This window comes from Vulpes vulpes, chromosome 13 (assembly GCF_048418805.1).
Source record: "Vulpes vulpes isolate BD-2025 chromosome 13, VulVul3, whole genome shotgun sequence".
NCBI classification, from domain to species: Eukaryota; Metazoa; Chordata; class Mammalia; order Carnivora; family Canidae; genus Vulpes; species Vulpes vulpes.
This window is the reverse complement of record NC_132792.1, coordinates 92,949,957-92,968,788: the sequence shown is the minus strand read 5'-3', so window position 1 is coordinate 92,968,788 and position 18,832 is coordinate 92,949,957. Positions and strand designations below refer to the sequence as shown.

The 18,832-nt window shown below is 44.2% G+C and overlaps 1 protein-coding gene across 1 annotated transcript in view; it reads right to left on the bottom strand.

The window, feature by feature from the left end:
- COLEC12 (collectin subfamily member 12) overlaps nt 1-18,540 on the bottom strand; it is a 184,098-nt gene extending 165,558 nt beyond the window's left edge. The window contains exon 1 of the mRNA XM_072735054.1: nt 18,336-18,540. Coding sequence (XP_072591155.1) covers nt 18,336-18,342 — 7 coding nt within the window. The 5' untranslated portion in view covers nt 18,343-18,540. The remainder of the gene's footprint in view (nt 1-18,335) is intronic.
- Nucleotides 18,541-18,832: the final 292 nt, after the last annotated feature.

Sequence of the window (18,832 nt, the reverse complement as noted above, 5' to 3'; positions counted from 1 at the left end):
AGGGATTCGACAGCTGTGATCTCCACCTGCTCTACCCTCCCCTTTGCCCACACTGGTCCTTCTGCTCCTGGAACATGTCATGCTTCCTGAGAAAGACCACAGTCCCTGCACTGGCTGTTCCCTCTGGCTGGAATGCTCTTCCTCCCGTTCTTGAGGAGACTCTTGCTAATTCAGGGCTCAGTTGCAGATGCCTTTCTGGACCACAACCTGGCCATTCCCTGTCACCCCATTGTATTTTAATATTACTCTCCAATACCATCCTTGTGTGTGTGTGTGTGTGTGTGTGTGTGTGTGTGTGATGTGTGATCATGCATTGTCTGAGCACACGCTTTTTCTGTTTTGTTTCCTGAGAGAATCCCCTGTGCCTGGAATGGTGCCTGCCACAAAGCAGGGGTAAAATAAATCCTGTTGAATGATAACTGGATAACCAGCTGTCCACAGGGTTATATTATCTTCACATACCTGAGCCTAAATCCCTCTCTCTCAGGTGCCAGCTTTGGGGTCATGTATTCCACTAAATGTGGCATCTCAGGAGCCCAGCATGGCTTCTGTAGTTGACAACCAAATCCTTCCCCACTCCCTTTCCATTGGATAACTGGGACCCACAGATGGTTTCCCAGTAAATACATTTTCGAAAGACAGCCTTGTTGTGGGAATTCCTAAATGTAGGCCCTCCTAGACACAAAAGAAAAAGGTCAGCAAAGCCTTCTACCAAGAGGTCTAAATCCACCAACCCCCTCCCCACAAGATAAATGCAATGTGATTCTTTACCACATTGATAAAGAACCTATTTTACAGTCTGCCAGGTGTGGGGCTGGTGATTTCTTGTGCAACTTCTGATGACAAGTAAAGGTGTCGAGACTAGGCCTTTCCAGGGAGCCCTAATCAGTTAGGGCTGGTCACCATTACTGCATCAGCACTCAGCTCTCTCCCCATGTGCAGTTCAGTACAAAAGCACTTGTTTGGCACTCACTCTGGACCAGAGATTGCCAGGCAGTGGGCTTCAGAAATGAGTGAGACATGGTCCCTTCGTTCAAAGAGTTGACAGGCTTTCAAAGAAGGAAGGGAGGCAAGGAGAGGAAAATAAAGCCTCCGTGATCATCTTTTTCAGACCCCAAATGGGATGCAGGACCTGGATATATCTGAACCATGGAAAAACTCAACAGGCATGATATCTATAACAAAGGTAGACCTTGGAGGACTAGGTCGTTATGAAGTGCTAGGAGTACACTAGTGAGTGAGCAATTACTTCCAGCAGAGAATGGGGAAGTGTGATAGCTCTGTATTTCTCCATTGTTTCCTCATTCGAAAAACAGGGCAGGGATCTTGCTGGGAATGTAGGAGGCCAGGCCTTCACAATTAGAGCAATCTCTTATGTCAAAGATTAAGGCTTTGGTCCTTTCTACATGGAACAACATGCTTACGACCCAGACAACAGTACCTTTCTCAGTCCCTCAGTGACTGGTTCGTTCCACAAACACATATTAAGCTCCTCTGTGCCAGCTTTCCTAAGTAATCCTATCACATTAGGGGCTGAGAAGCTTGGTCTAGTCTCAGTTAATGAGAAACCCTTATCTGCTGCTTCAGCTTAGAAATCCATGTACTTACTTATTATCCATTCATTCAATAAATACACATTTAAAGGCTAGTGGAGTGGATGCAACATGGACAGGGGTAACGGTGCCACCCAGACACCAGCTTCCCTGCCAGCTCCAGCCCCTCCACCACCACCCACATCTGCAGAAGGAACTATTCTCTCACACACACACACACACACACACACACACACACACACACACACACACGCCATGAACCAAGGAGGCATCACCAAGGATCCCACAGTGGAAACAAGAGTGGTTTGTGTTAAGCTGATAGCAAACAGCTTACAATTTCCCCCTTAGACATTTCTGTTCTCCCCCCCCAAAAGCTCCTTTTCAGCAGGCCTACCATTAGTTTGTTTGTTTGTTTTCTTTTTCCTTTCTGATCTTTTTCCCATGCAGCATTTAGTCTAACTGACTCCTGTCTCCTTCCTGAAATTTCCCTGGGAACTTCAAATGTCTCATATTTTTGTTATTAAAGCAATTCAGCTCTGTCTCTAAATTAACATACTCAAACCATCAGAGAACAAAGGCCTTCCAGGTGACCCTAGTAAGACTTGAGGATCTCCTGCTTCTTGTCTTAAGCCTCATCCCAAAAGGATCAGGATTCTTACAGCGGCTGCTTAAAGAATATGAACTTTTGTCTCCTCCAACTCTACAACTAGAAAATCATGAGCCCTGAGGGGTATAAGTAACATCTCCCTCGGATGATCAGGGAAGGTGTCAACAGAGAAGTATCTTAAATGAATCTTAATGTTTTTCCTTTGGAGGACAAAAGAGAATTTGGGAAACATGGCATACTATAGCCCTTTCTTGGCAATTTAAAATGGTTTCTGAACTCTCAGAGATCTGAGAAGGACTCATAGAAAGAGAAAAAAACGGGTGCTTGAAAAAAAAAATGGGTGCTTGGGTGGCTCAGTGGTTGAGCATCTGCCTTTGACTCAGGGCATGATCCCTGGGTCCTGGGATCGAGTCCCACATCAGGTTCCCCGCAGGGAGCCTGCTTCTCCCTCTGCCTATGTCACTGCCTCTGTGTGTGTGTCTCATGAATAAATAAATAATATCTTAAAAAAAGAAAGAGAAAAAAAAACTTGCTTAACTTTGTTTTACTCCATGTTTTCACCAGTTGACCTTATAATTCTCTTCTCCTATCCTTGAAATCAGGGGGAAGTTGGTCAGGTAACACTTGTCTACCATTCACTTGTGCAGCTGGCCCCCATACCCCACTGCCACGTTCTCCCAGCTGCGCAGCCAACAGACCATTCAAGCAGGTAATGGAGCCAGAGGAAGAGAAAGAGGCCAGGGCCGATGGTTCTGTGGGGACAACCCACATTAGGCTACACGAGCCCCAGGACCGAAGAGGAGAGGTGCTCCTAATTTAGAACATTATAGAGGGCAAAAGACAACAGTTTGGCCCACCATGGCAGACAGATGGGTTTGAGGACAAATAAGCCTGACATGATATGTGGTGTTGTATTCTGTTCTCAAAACCTTTCCCTCACGCCCTCACAGACCCAAGCTAAGTGCACCCCAGACCATCTTCATAGAACTGAGGGCCTGTAGACTCGATAATCTCAACAATATTCTCCCTAGAGAATATCCAGTCACCCTAGCAACTTGCCACTTTTCAAAACCTGTCTCTCATCTAAGCCACACAGCTGTTACATACACCCCTACACAAGCAAGAATGTGGCTCAGATGTAAGGCCTCTAAGTTCTTACCTACAGAGGTCCTAACTTGATTCCTGCTTATGGCAGCAGTTTGCCAGCAGGGGAGACACAACTTTAACATACAAAATAATAAAACAAGTTTAAAATAATTTGAGATTTATATCTATAGGCATATACGTTCTAGGCTTCCACAGCTGTACTTCAGCATTTTTGTTTCAATATCTATGGGCTATATTGTCTTTTGCTTGCCTGTTTTTTTTAAATAATAAATTAATTTTTATTGGTGTTCAATGCTTGCCTGTTTTGAAATGTGATTTCTATTTATTTATTTATTCTTACCTTCCTTGGTATCTGGCACAGAACCACCCTGGCCAGAGGTTTCATGATTGAGAACGCTGAAGAGATTTCTGTTGCTGATTGATTCTTTGAGCCTCGCTATTTCAGAGTACCATGAGTTCAAGGGAAGACGCTCCAATCAATTTGAGGATCAAGTGTGTGATGCCCTGTGGTTAGAATTCACCCCTCCTTCCCCTACACTCCCTTTGTGTCCACATGACAGCACTTGCCCCTGTCTGCCCTATATTCCAGTTCCTGGTTCTTAATGCCACCAGATAGAAAACAGGAAACTTGCCATCCTCAGCAACTAGTACATTGATGGCATATTATAGATGCTCAGTAGTTGTTGAAAATTAAGTTGATTAGTTATACATGTGTCTATCTCTACTGCCAGCTGATAAATTCCTGATGGAAAGAGATCAAATCTTTTTCTTTTTGAAAAAAGATGTTTGAGGAAGATAAGAGAACTAATATTTAGTTAATACTTCCTATATGTCAGGTACTTTCCATTCATTATGTTTCTGTTTTACAGATGAGAAAACTAAAGCTCAGGTCATAACTTGACCCCAGGTCTTGCAGCTTATGAGTAGACAGACTAAGACCCAAATACAGGCAGGCCATTGACTTCCACACTATGGTGGTCACTGACCCTCCAGACCCAAGAAACCGAATCCTGGGCTAGCAGCAGAAAAGCTAAGAGGCAATGCTTTACACCACAGAATCCTGGAAGGGCTAAGGAATTTGGGGCACAGGTCACTCCTGAAGGAGAATCAAGGTAAGGCTCAAATAGGAGGACAGAATGAACATACATTAAAGAAGCAGCTGACTATAACCAAAAAGATAATAAGTTTTGGTGAGGATGTGCAGAAACCATAACCCTTATGTGCTAGTGGTGAGAAAGCGACATGGTACAGCCACTTTAGAAAATGGTCTGGCAGTTCTTCAAAATATTAAGCAAAGAGACACCGTATGATCCAGCCATTCCACTCTAGGCACACACCCAAGAGAAATGGCAACACAGGTTCACGCAAAAACTTGCATGCAAACATTTGTCACAGCATTAGTCATAACAGAGAAATGTAGAAACAACCTGAATGTCCACAAAATGATGAGGGGATAAATTAGCACAGATCCATACAATGGGGGATTATTCAATGATAAAAAGGAATGAGGCACTGACACACGCTATAACAGGGATGATCTTGAGAACATTTAAGTAACAGAAGCCAGTTGTGAAAGACTGCATATTGTATGACTCTATCTATGAAACTGAATGTCTACGCTAGACAAACTCATGGAGTTGGAAAGCAGGTGAAAGGTTATAGGGCTGGAGGTTTTGGGGGGGGGAGGAAATGGGAGTGACTGCTAACGGGCATAGGATTTCTTTTGGGGGTGACAAAAATGTTATAAAATTGACTGTAATTATGGGTGTCAAACCTGTGAATATACCAAAATAAAACCAAAAAACCCACTGACTCATACACTTTGAATAGTTTGTGTGATATGTGGTGGGGGGGAAGCAGCTGGACCTCCCAAGTCCCCCCCACCAATCTAGGTCACTGGCCCTTCCCAACTATGGCAGAAGGTCTAAGATTTACTATTCAGAAAAGTAAAAAACCAAAAGATCTCTTGTCTAGGGGACACTGGGAATGGCCGAGATGAGGGGACTGCAGTGGAATCAGGAGAAAACAAAGTGTATCCACTGAATGTCCTCTCCCCCAATCAATCAGCTGGCCTATACCCTTTAGGCCAAAGCCTGGACAGCTCTTCCTGGGAAATCTGGCCAGTTAAGAGAAAAACAAAGAATGATTCTGATTTTAGGAGGTCCCCAGTGGAATAGCCCAGCCAGTTCAGTCTCGAGTGACAGCCACAGTTCCAAAATCCCACCAAGAGGGGTTCTAATTAACCTTTAATATCCTGCTCCTACAGACAAGAAGACACCAGATATCTGACACAACCTCTGATATGAAAAGACAAAAATGAAAATAAAGAAACCAGATAAAGAAATTTGGAGGAAATACGTATCATGTGACATGATAATTTTTCTTTTAAATCTACCACTAATATCCTTAGAGAGATAAGACAATGCACCCATAAAATAAGAACAGGATGATATAATTATAGAACCATAGAGAAAAAGAAGGAAAAGCTCTCAGAAATGTATGCTCACAAAAATAAAAACTTAATAGAAGGGTTGGGAAATAGAATTGAAATATTCCCAGAGTAGGGAGAAAACAGAAAATAAATAGAAAAAAGTAAAGACAAAAAATATTCAGAGAATCAATTCAGTGGGTCCACTGTTCAATGAACAGGTGTTTCTGGTAAAAGAACAGAGGCAGAGAACCACTGGAGGAAAAATGAACGTTTTTCAGTACTGAAGGATAGCAGTCTCTAGAGCAAAAGGGCCCATTACTTCCCAGCACAAGGGAAAGAGATCTGCTCCAAGGCACACCACTACAAAATTTCAGAACACTGAGGACAAAAAGAAAATCCTACAGCTTCCAGACAGGGGAAAAGAAAAAAAAGAGAGAGAGATGTTACTTACAAGGAAAAAACAAAAAAGAATGACCTCACATCTCAACAGCAAAACTAAAAGAAAATAGATCAGTGCCTTCAAAATTCTAAGGCTAAATTATTTCCTACACAGAAATCTCTCAAATGAATGAGTAGGTAACATAAAGATCTCTTCAGACCTACAGATCCCCCCAAAACCCCTCATGCACACTTTCCTCAAGACATTATTAAAGAATGCATTCCACTAAAATTAGGAACGAACCCATAAAGATGTGTATGTGTATCTGTATACATGCACACGTGTATACACCCTAATCTAACCTTAACCCTGAGGAGGTCAGAAGGTTCCACAGAGGATTTCTTCAAAAAGATGGAGATGAGAGAATATCTCCTACAGGTGAACATATGTGTAGAGATTTAGGAGAGTGGAAGAGACTCTGGGATGAATGATGATGTATACATGCATGGAAAGCTAACCAAACAAAATAGCAAGAGGATTACTAACTCCAGAGGAAGAGAAGTTATGCAAGAAAGAAATAAGAGTCAGCTGTGAAGAGCATTTATACCATTATACCAACACTGAACAGATTTAATCAAGATTGTGATGTGACTACATTGGGACGATCTGCAACAGAAGGCTGAAATGAAGGGTAAGAACTAAATCCTTATCTGCTATAAAGGGAAGTCAGTATATGATGCCTAAACTCAAAATAATGGTAGTAATAATAGGAATAAGAAGAGGAGGAAGTACCTTAAGCATGTCACTAAAGATGAGGAGCTGAGGAAGATTGTCTACATAAAGGGCTACCAACAATTCTTTCCAAATCTCTCCATGTGCAAGTCCATTTCCACTCTCTTGACTCTGGGAAGACCCTATGACTTGCTTTGGCTGATGGAATTTGCCAGAAGTGGCAGTGGGTGACCTCAGGAACCAGGCATGAGATGCCTTTCAGCTTCTGTTTTCACCCTCCTCACAGCCAGTACCATGTCAAATGTCTGACTACCGTGCCAGACTGGAGGCCCCCCAGAAGAGAGATCTCTGGAGGACGAGAGACAATGATGGGAAGGAAGCCATTCCAGCAGCCCCGCTGATGCCCAGCCATAGGGCTGAGGCCGGCTGGCCTGGCCAACACCTCGGGAAGCAGAGGCCAGCCCGAATCACAGAATCTTGAATAAATAAACAACTGTTGTTTTAAGCTGCAGGGTTTGGGGATGGTTTGTTAGGCATCAGTAGATAACTGCAAGAAAGTAAATGCCAAAAGAAAATGCTAAAAATGTTCTTAAGAGGTTGCCTCTGGGTACTGGAAAATGATGAAACGAAAGTGGGCCAGGCAGGAAACTGCTGTTTTTCATAATAAATCTCATTCATAATAAATATTATTTGACTCCTTAAACTATGTACATCTCTGTCTTTGATAAAAAAATAATAATAATAAAGCAAACAAAACAAAGGAATGTGGGTGGAAGATAAAAGTCAGGTAGACAAAAATGAAAATGTGCATATCCTACAGATGCTGATGACCAGGAAAAGGTCCAAAGGTCCAAGGTGCACCCTGCCTCAAAGAGCCAGCATGAAGAGTTCAGCCTGAAGCAAGAGAATACGAAGTTTGGGCTTGCAGCTTTAAATCCCTGGCACAGAGTAGGTTCTGGCAAATGCCAAATTGAACAGAACAAGTTCAGACTTTTTTAGGAGCCAGGCTGAAGGACCGTGGACAGAGGCTTGGCTGAACTCAGACTTCTTTTTCAAGCTGAGTTTGGTGATGCTGTCCACATGTGTGTCCATCGGCGCTCTGTGCTGTTTCCACCTCAATGCGGTCCCAGGTCTTGCAAAGCCATCATTGTTAGAACAAAATGGTACTGTCCCATTGGTTGTTAAAATGTTTAACTGCTTCCAAACCAGCTGGTAGACATGCTCTGCTGGGAGCATTCCTGCAAGCTGTCCTCCTGAGTTCCCACCACCACCACCACCACCACCACCAATTATAGTAGGTCTGAGTGGTGAGGAAAGGAGAAAGTGCCCCTGCACCCCTGGAGCCAAATACCCAGTGCCATCTGGACCCCTGAGAACTACAGTCACCCTCCACTGGCCAGGGCTACATGGAGGTGCTTTCATGGAGTTACTAATCTGTGGGAAACATGGTCTACACAGAGTGTCACCTGGGGTGCAGAGGACTCTGGACAACCCCTTAGACACTGCTGTACTACTGTGCTGGAGGACTCTTCTCTTAAAGCTAGACTGTTGCACTGGTAAAGCTTGGGCTTTCAAATTGTTAAGATTGAGTTTGAACACTGCCTACACCTCATTCTGGCAACATAAACTCAGGGCTGCCTCTCATTCCTCCGTAAGATGGGACCACTATTTCCTATCTCACACATTGCTGGGAGGCAAAAGTGAACCAATACATGGGAAACACTCAGCACATACTGGGTGCTTAATAGATATAGGAGGGTTCTTTTTAAGTATGGGGGGTAGAGGTGGCAACAGCAGCTACTCTGCTTTAAGGAACAAAATACGTACCACAGAATTTGAATGTTCATGAAATACAGCATAGCTTCAGGTTGGGGTAGGAGCTATTTTAATGATTGAGTTTCTTTTTTATGTTTTTATTTTTTAAGAATGAGAGAGAACGAGCTGGGGGAGAGGGAGAGAATGCTAAGACAACTCCATGCTGAGTGCAGAGCCCAGTGCGGGCTCAGTCCCACGATCCAGAGACCATGACCTGAACCAAAATCAAGAGTCAGACACCCAACTGACCTAGCCACCCAGGTGCCCCAATGATTGAGTTTCAAAACAAAAACAAAAACACGACAACAACAAAAAAAGCTCCAGTCTGAAGTGAGCCTCTGGAGAGAACAGCAGCAGGGAAGTTTGATTAGCAAGAGTAATACGTGGGGTGGGTTCACTTTGGGCTGTAGCTGACTGGCACTAAAGTATCTATTTGATACTTAAAAAGATTTATCTAGTGAATTTGAGCTATAAAAACTGAAGACAGACATTCTCTAACCTTGATTTAGCCCTAGGAGCCGAACTGGTGCTATCTGCCCTGACTTCTTAGCTTCATAAATATAAAACCTTATGTGCCCCCTTGCATAGTTTGCTTTGCCCTGTTGGCAATTCTGGGCCATAGTTGCTAGGTATTCTGCAAGTGAATGAGCTCAGTGCAGAGTAGTAAAACACCGAGGTTCAGGATAATTTTGATGGGCCTTCTAGGCCTCCTCCTACCCCATCCCAAATGGATAAAGGAATTTGTATGAATTTAAGTACTTGTAAATTATTCCAAATATTACAAAGATTTATTTTGATTACTCAGCTGCTTTTCACATCTTATGTTTTGCAACAATGGGATCACTTTTTGGTTCAATGGCATAAGTTGTTTTGTTTTGTTTTTTAAAGTCAATATTGTACATATAAAATGATCCCAATTTCTGGCACAACTTATAATTCTGAAGCTTGTAAAAACAGCAGATACTTACCTGAAGGGTAAAGAGAGATAATAATTCCTTTTTCCTTCCTTTATAGTCCAACAAAATAGAAGTTATTTTTTTTGTTACTTTTACCACTAAATTGGTAGTGGGGGCTAAATCAGATTTCCCTCAGGAGCCAACTTCAACAACTTAAAAAGAAATAAATAAGACACTTAAAACCTTGATCGCCACATCAACCATTCATGGGTAACTACAGGGGAGAGGGCATGCTTCCCTTTGTTTTATGAAGGACCCCCTCATCCAATCACATTGGTCAGGTTAAGAATAAGAAAGTCCAGAGAAAAATGAATCACTGCCTCAAATTTTATAAGGGCTCTGGAAGGGCCTCACATACATGGGTCATTTGTCAAGAAAAAAAGAATGCTATCCATTTCTCTGGAGGCTCACAAAAAAATAACTACTCTTTGTTACCCTTCCCCAAATAAATAACTGAATAATCTGTTTTGTTTTGAAATCATTAAACTTTAGGTTATCCAAACAATTATGCCAAAGTAATACATTATAATTAATTATAAATGATAGATCAACATTGAGCTCAGAAGACAAAGTTTGAGAAAACTTCAATTTTCTCTTACTTCCCACACTAAAATGTCATACTTCAAGGTTTTGGGGTGCCCAGATGCACCATCTGCCTCTTCAGTTACAATTAGATTAATGCAATCTGAAATACGAACTCTGATTCAAGATAATGAATCAGGTTGCATTGTCGCTCAAAACGAAAACATCCCTGTCTTCAGCCAGGTTGCCCTTTCCTCCTGTGTCCTCTGGCAACATTTATCTGAATCTCAAATAGGACACTTCACATTTTACCTTAGATTAGTTTATGCATAAGCCTTACCCTGCCCACCAGACTGCAAGCTCCTTGAGAACAGGCTATATACATACTAAACATTTAAATATATCTCAATAATATACTAAACTAATATTTGAATATATTTAATATTAAGAATATTTAAATATACTTAAATAATATATTAAATAAAGAACAAATGAAAGCTTAGTTAGGATTTGGTGGCCTAAATAAAATGAAAATATGACATTTTAATGGGTAACCAACACTAGTAGTGAAAGACATAATCTCATACAGTTTAAAAAAAAAAAAAAATATATATATATATATATACACACACATACCTCTGCCCTAATTCTTCTTTAGAGACAAATCTGTTTTATGTTTTCATTCTTTGATATCATATTTTTACTGGATAAAACTGGACACTGGATTTGAGATACAAATCCTCCAAAATATTAGATCATTTTCAGCAGGCACCTGAATAATGGTGTTCCAGGAAAAGTAGTGCTCTTAGCAAATCAAATGTATTTACAAATATGAAATCCATTTTCTACCACTGTCATAAATAAGAAAATTGTATGATTTTGCTAGAATTATAAACTCACTATAAACATGGGCCCTGTATTTTCAGTAGGGCTGGGGTTTTTTTTGTTTTCTTTTGTTTTCTTTTACTACATTACAATGATGACAAGAACACAAAGAGAACAGCTAGAGGTAGACCAATGTGAGCACTGTTTATATAGAGGAGCACAGCTCCTCCTATCCCTGAGGTCAGTTTTAACACATTTGTAATTTGAAAATTACTTTCTTTTCAAAGCTGAACTCTATTCTTCATGGTATATATTGTATCACTCAATTAACTTAAATGGTTCATAACTGGCAATTATATTACTGCCTGGAGGAAGCAGCAGGTTACAATTACACAGTATTAAAATAACTAAAGTGAAATGAAAACTAATGAAATGAACACAGTATTAAAATAACGAAAACTAATTATTGAGTTTTCATTAAAAACTAGACAGCATTCTAAACAACTGATCTATACTAATCTATTTAATCCTCTAAACAACAAACAAACAAGCAAGCAAAACTGGAATTGGGTAGATGCCATTACTATTCCCCAGTTGACAGATAAGGAAGCCAGGCCCCCCAGGGGAGGTTAGGTAATTTGCATGTGGTTACCAGGCCCTCTGGTTTCACAGCCCATACTCCTGGCCACCACACTAAAATTATCAGGTTCAGCTCGGGGGATCACTATGTATAATTACATTTTATGAAATGTAAAATTAAAGTATGTATTATCAATTAATAAAGTGAACTATTTTGCCTGTGAATAAGTTACATAAATATCATCTAGTTTTTCTAACATTTTATTATTTTTTTAAAGTTTTTTATTTATTTATTCATGAGAGACACACACAGAGAGAGAGAGAGAGAGAGAGAGGCAGAGACACAGGCAGAGGGAGAAGCAGGCTCCATGCAGGGAGCCAGACGCGGGACTCGATCCCAGGTCTCCAGGATCAGGCTCAGGCCGAAGGCGGCACTAAACCGCTGAGCCACCCAGGCTGCCCTAACATTTTATATTGTAAGGAAGTGACTTAGGTCCAAAGAAGTGCAACTACTTCCACAAAACCCAAAGACAAGTTAGGCAGAATGTCAAATGTCCAATCTCTCAAGCTAGTGAATATGACCTCATGTGATACTGATACTGGTTCCCAAACCATTTAGGAAGCATAAAGGAGTCGTATTTAATAAATCCAAATCCAATAAAGTTACTCAATTTAAAAAATTTCTCCCACGTGGAAAAACACATTTCCTTTATGTTCTAAAGAGTACTGATTGAATATGCATGATAAATTCAGGGGCTAGCTCTTTGGCAGCTTAATTTGGGACTACTAACTTCTGTTTGCATTACCTTTCACCGCCATATTAATTACAAAGGTCCCTTAAGCAATCAGCAAGATCGCTGCAAGGTCCTGTATTGGTCTGGGCTTTTCAAATATCATTCAATTAAACAGAAATCAAATCACTGCCTGATTGAAAAGTTACTTCCCTTGAGCTTCATTGGTGTGGTTAGAAACTGTGTTGTCAGCAGTAAAGAGTGAAATATATTCTATGAAGAATGTCTATCTCTCCCTATCCCTTCCTCAAAATGTTTATTCCTACCCCCACTACTACTGTTTTATTTTTATTTTTCTAACTGATCATATACTGTTGGTTATAGTCTATTCTTGAAAATGGCACTTCTGACAATGTTCATTATCTCATGACAAACCTCATGGCAAACCTGTCAGCAAGACTGTAGTGCAGAGGCTGTTTTCAGAGTTGCCAGCTTCAGTAGGCCATTCACATCATTTAATCAGTCATAAGCAAAACCTCCCCAAAGATCAACTCTACATACTGCAATGAGCCTGGAATTTTCTTCATCTTTGCAAAAGTTTCTGTCTGGAGAGGCTCCTCTAGTGGCTGGCTGAAAAAGCACATTAATTTCTTCAGATCTCTGATGCCAGGTTATTATAGGTCTGAGTCCAGACGACAGAACCTTCTCTGTGTTGCTCAGTTAGCATCTAGTGGAACTCAGCACAGAGTAGGTACATAACAAAGATGGGTTGATTGAGTGGAAATACAAAGACTTGGCTAGGAAGGAGTCTAAGCTAGAGGTGTAACATGTGAATTCCAGAGTCAGACTGAGTGTGAATACCAGTTTTGCCAGTGACTAGCTTGGTGTCCTTATAAGTAACTGCACTTCTCTGAGCCTAAGTTTTCCTATTTGTAAAATGGAGAAAATAAGAACAGTTGGCTTGGCAGGTGCTCAATAAATGTTAGCTATTATTAGAGAGAAAAATAATAAGTGGTCATATTAAGCGGGCATGAGTCACACCTGAGTAGTTGTTTGTGAGCATAAAGCATGGTTTACAGATCAACTTCAGCCCTGGCATTTATCTTCCAACACATGACCCTGTTCCCTGCCTCCAGGCCATAGACAGGAACTCTGGAATGGCAGAAGATGGAGAGGCCAGAACCAGCCTGGCAAATCTGGCCCATGGTGGGGGCAGACTCTCTTCACAGATGATTACCTGCCAGACCTAGAATCCTATCCCCCACCCCCACCTGATTATTCCCACCCTGATTCACCAGCTGAAGTTCCAAAGCACCACAGACACATGCTGCCACAGGAAGGCTGTGCTCTGGGCTTCCTCTCCCAAGACCTCATCCTTCCTACCCGCCCTGGGGAGACACGTGTCAGATTTGCCCCGAGAGATTACTCATATGTTGCGTTACTCCAGCTGAAATATGCTTTTCTTCTATCATAAAATTTAAATACCTATTTTCCCATCTGAAAATGCATAGTTCGAGGGCCATTTGACTTACTTTGGCATAGGGCAACTGGGTGGCTCAGTCGGTTAAGCATCTGCCTTTGCTTAGGTCATGATCCCAGAGTCCTAGGATTAAGTCTGGCATCTGGCTCCCTGCTCAGCCAGGAATCTGCTTCTCCCTCTGCTCACTGGCACTCTCTCTCTCCCCCGCCCCCCAAATAAATAAATAAAATCTTCAAAAAAATAAAATACTATTTTAAGTGTTAACTCAGAAAATCAGGCACCTAGTTATGCTATTGCTTAAGAGTTATCATCTGGGGGAACTGAGTGGCTCAGCAGTTTAGTGCCTGCCTTTGGCCCAGGGCGTGATCCTGGTGTCCCAGGATTGAGTCCCACATTGGGCTCCCCATGAGGAGCCTGCTTCTCCCTCTGCCTGTGTCTCTGCCTGTGTGTGTGTGTGTGTGTGTCTCATGAATAAATAAATAAAATCTTAAAAAAAAAAAGTTATCATCTGCCAGCTTTTCCCAGTCACTCCATTATCAGTGGATGAGCTGCAATGGTAAAGGCAGAGGGGAGGGGACATGGGAACAATCTTGGGAAATTGTGGAGACCACAGGAAAGATCTATACTTAGCAATAATTAAACCTCAGATTAAGAATGTTAAGATTCCCCAAACTAATGAAAAAGTCAAAAGCATAATTAGATTGTAAATTTACCTTCCAAAGGAAGGCCAGCCCCAATTCTAATCAGTGAAGGGAAAAAGGCCTCATTTTGTTTCCAGTCCCTTTCATAAAACATGATACTTTCAATGCAGTCACCCTCACACACTTGTTTATGTGTCCCAATTAAGGACAAGAAATCTTAGAGACAGTGGTAAAGCAAGGAGTCCACGAGTCCAGAAAAACAACCAGCAATAGATGTAGACTGCTTACCAGTGCATTTTTAAAGTATTATTGCCAACAGTATTTCAGAAATGTTTATATACAAGCGCATGAAAATAAGCAGCTGAATACTATGTTTTGATGGCACCAATCTCTTCTCTGTGTTAAATTAGAACAGTGGTTTGGACCTCTGTGGTCCTGTGTGCTGATGGTTGTTTTTGGCCATCTCTCAGGCAACAAGTGCTGCTGCTTTAAACCTTACCAATATCCCCAACTTTCAGAACTAGAAATGTGATTTAATAATGGCACACCTAACTCTGGAGGAGTTAGATTCCTTCAGGAAAAAATGTGAATATTTATCCAAAACCATAAGATTTGTGGAGAGGCACAGCTAATTAGAAATTAAAACCAACTTCATGTTTTAATCAGTTTGGAAGGCTGCAAGTATTGCAGCAACAAGGCAAGTAATTCTTTTCTGGAAAATATATAATGATGTCATTATTTTTGTACTTGTGATTCCAGAGAGGGAGGAAATCAGAGACAAATATTTGCTGAATGCAACAGATAGGTGGCGCTGTGTGGCTTATGGCAGATATGGAATTACCCTCCAAAAGCCAGGTTTATTACACAGGCCATGATCCAGGTTGAAACATCAGAATTAGAAAGTCAAATGGTACCTTATAAAGGTGTCTGACTCGTGAAGAAGGTAATTTTTGCTTTGGCAAAAAAAATCTTCTGCAACTTCTAGGATGTCCACTAATTTTCTGTTTGTCTAAAGAATGTTTTAAGTTAAGGGCAGCCTGGGTGGTGCAGTTTAGCGCTGCCTTCAGCCCCATGGTGTGATCCTGGAGACCTGGGATCGAGTCCCACATAAGGCTCCCTGCGAAGAGCGTGCTCCCTCTGCCTGTGTCTCTGCCTCTCTCTCTCTCTCTCTCTCTCTCTCTCTGTCTCTCATGAATAGATAAATAAAATCTTGGGGAAAAAAAGAATGTTTTAAGCTAATACTTTAAGCATTTGCAAGGCTTGTCATTGGCCTCTATTATTTAAGGAAATTAAGTTCTCATGAAACATTGGCTTTCTTAAGCTAAATTAGTTAATTTAGTTAAAGAAAACTTTGGGTTGGTTACCTAATGGCAAATTGTCAAAATAATTCTACTTGGTAAAGGCAGCTTTCCTCTTTGGCTAGAAATATACTCTGTGCTTGGCTTTAGAGGGCTTGTGTCCAATTTCTCAGATCCACCCTCTTCCTGGCTGCTGCACCAACTGTGGGTTACTTGGCCACTCAGTTGTCTAAGATTTATTTACTTTTCTTCTGGTCTACACCGGAAGTTATCAAAACTGGTGTCCTAGGTCTTTCCAAGCAACACAGGGAAACTGGCAAAGCTTGTCTTTAGTGCCTACCACACTCCTGATTGCCAGTTCTTATTTGTTCTAGACTCAGTTTCCACACCTATAATGTATAGTTAAAATACCTACCTCATAGTGTTGTTGAGAAAATTAACTGTTAGAGTGCTTATACAGGGTATAGCACAGTCGCTGGCACTTAGTAGGCACTATAAAATGATTGCTGTCCCCTTTCTTCCCCATTTCACTAATCAGATAAATGAATGTAACTTTATGGCAATAGTTGGTAAGCAAAATTCCTACAGAATATTACCTTTTAAGTGACCTTCAAAGTGAGTAGTCTACTCTGGAATTCATCAGTCCCTTACTGCTCCTCCCCCACTGGGACAGAAGGTATGTGGGGCCAGTAAGCAGCGCCTGGATCACAGAAGGTAAGCAGTGAGGCAGGGGGTCTGCAAGCTGGTCCAGAATGCAGACTAAATGTCACAAATACACATTTAGGACTTTCAGGCATGTCTTCCATGGCAGATTTGAATTAATACTGAAAAATACCCAAATTGCAATAACGGTCATTTACTCAGTCAAAAAATATAAGATTTTCAGGGTTCAGGAATCTACACAGGAGCTGATGGAGTGAGCAGTTAGCTTATCTCTCCAACAATTCAAAAACTACTGGCCTCAGGGCAGCCCGGGTGGCTCAGTGGTTGGTTTAGCTTGGCCTTCAGCTCAGGGCGTGATCCTGGACACCCGGGATGGAGTCCCACATGGGGCTCCCTGCATGGAGCCTGCTTCTCCCTCTGCTGCTGTCTCTGCCTCTCTCTCTCTCTCTCTCTCTCTCTCTCTCTCTCTCTGTCTCTCATGAATAAATAAGTAAAACCTTAAAACAAACAAACTACTGGCCTCAGCAATGATCAGCAATGAGAAGATTAACCTCTGGCTAAAATGATGGTACCTGAGCCCCAAAGTAACGTGTAGCATGTGAACTCTTTCCTTTCTGGGAGGATCCTTTCATCCGTGCTAGCCAAGGAAAGTGAGTGCTTCCCAAAATGTAAATGAGAGAAGAGACACTGAGTGGAAAAAGAAGGAACACACACCACTGGGTTTTGCAATTCCCTAGCCAGGAAAGTGTATCCCATCTTTCGTTACTCTTCTGGGGAGGGCCACTCTTCACCTGGCCCTGCCTTTCCTAGGGTCTCCTGATGAGGAAACTCCTGGAAGGGCAAGCTAACTGGTAGGACATTACCACTCGGGATAATTCAGCGACAACTTCCTTTCACAGAAACCCAGAGGCAAAAGTTACTTTCCAAACGTGTGGGGCTCCCGGGGCCCCTCCCTCGGACAGAGTCCTAGCAAGTCAAAGCGATCGCATGGCAGGGTCCCTGGCGGGTGGAAGTTTGGTCGCAGCGGTCAGATGGCATTTCGCACCCAGCCCCCTCCCTCGAGCCCGGCCCGCGCGGGGTCTGAAACGTGTTATCCCAGCACAAGACTAGAAACTGGAACCTTGTGTAAACACCACTGCAGCCCATCCCTGGACGCTTCCCTTTGATGCCTCTGTTGCAATTATTTATCTCCCATGTAAATCAGAATTCTGCTGACCAATCTCCTTGTTTCTAATAAGCAGAGGGCTGCCCTGCAAAAGCCCTTCTCCTGGTGATTCCGCTTAAAGGTGCGGTGACATGGACACTTCCCTAAACCGGCCCAGGAGACGGCCAAGGCCGCGACCTGGGTCACCTCTGAACACACGTGGGCACACCAACTCCACGGGCGGGCACGTGCGAGGGACGCGGGGCTGAGGGCGGTTCTCCCCAGTCGGTGGGTCTGGTGGACAAAGATGCCAAGCGCCCTTCCCGAGCCAGCTGAACTCCGCGGGCACCTAATCACTGCCAGATGCGCGGGGGGCGCCCGGAGAGCAAACGCCCGGCCGGCGGCACGTCGACTTCTCGGACGGGCAAACAGCACCCGCCGGGGGGGAGGACCCGGAGCGGAGCGGCGAGCGCCGCGGAGCCGAGAACCGGCCGGAGGCAAGGAGGATGCCTCCACTCTCCCCGGCATGTTTTTCCAATTAGAAAGTTGGGAACTGGAATCCGTAAACAACGACTGGGGACTCCAAAGTACTTTGCGGAGACACGATGGGGAGGGAGGGGGACGCTCGCACGCTCGCGAACCCCGACCACCGGGGTCTCCCGCCAGCCCAGCTCCGGGCCCCGGGGCGCCCCCCGCGTGCACGCACCAACCCGCGCCGCGGCCGCCCCGGCCCAGCTCCCGGGGGACGTTCGCGCAGCGCGGCTTGCGCCTCCGCCGCCCCGCGCGCCCCGCAGCCCCGCAGCCCCGCAGCCCCGCAGCCCCGCAGCCCCGCGCCGCCCGCCGCCGCCCGCCGCCGCCCGCCGCCGCCCTACCTTTCATGGTGACCGAGGGGACGCACCGCCAGCCAGGGAGCTCCGCGCCGCCGAGGAAGTCCGCGCCGAACCGCCGGTCAGTGCGCGCCCATGGCAGCCGCGCCGCGCGCCACCCGCCCGCGCCCCGAGCCTCCGCCGCCGCCTCCGCCGCCGCCGCCGGCCCGCGCTCCCCGCTCCGCGCTCTGTGCCGCGGGGCTGCCGCGCGCGCCGCTCACCCCGGGCGGGAGGCGCCGCTCCCGCCTGCGCCCCTCCCCCTGGCCCGCCGGGGTGCGCGGGCCGCCGCGCCCACGCCCCCTCGCGCCCTCCCGCGCCCGCCCCGCGCCCGCCCCGCCCTCGGGCCCGCGCTCGCCCCTGCCCGGCGGCTCCCTCGCGCGGCCTCTCCTCCGCGCGCCGTGGCCCGCCCAGGGGGACCCCTTTCCTCCGCCGACCCACGGCGGAACGAGGTCGGGACAAAGTGTCCCCCGGCGGTCAAGCGTGCCTCCCCCGCGGGGGAGCTC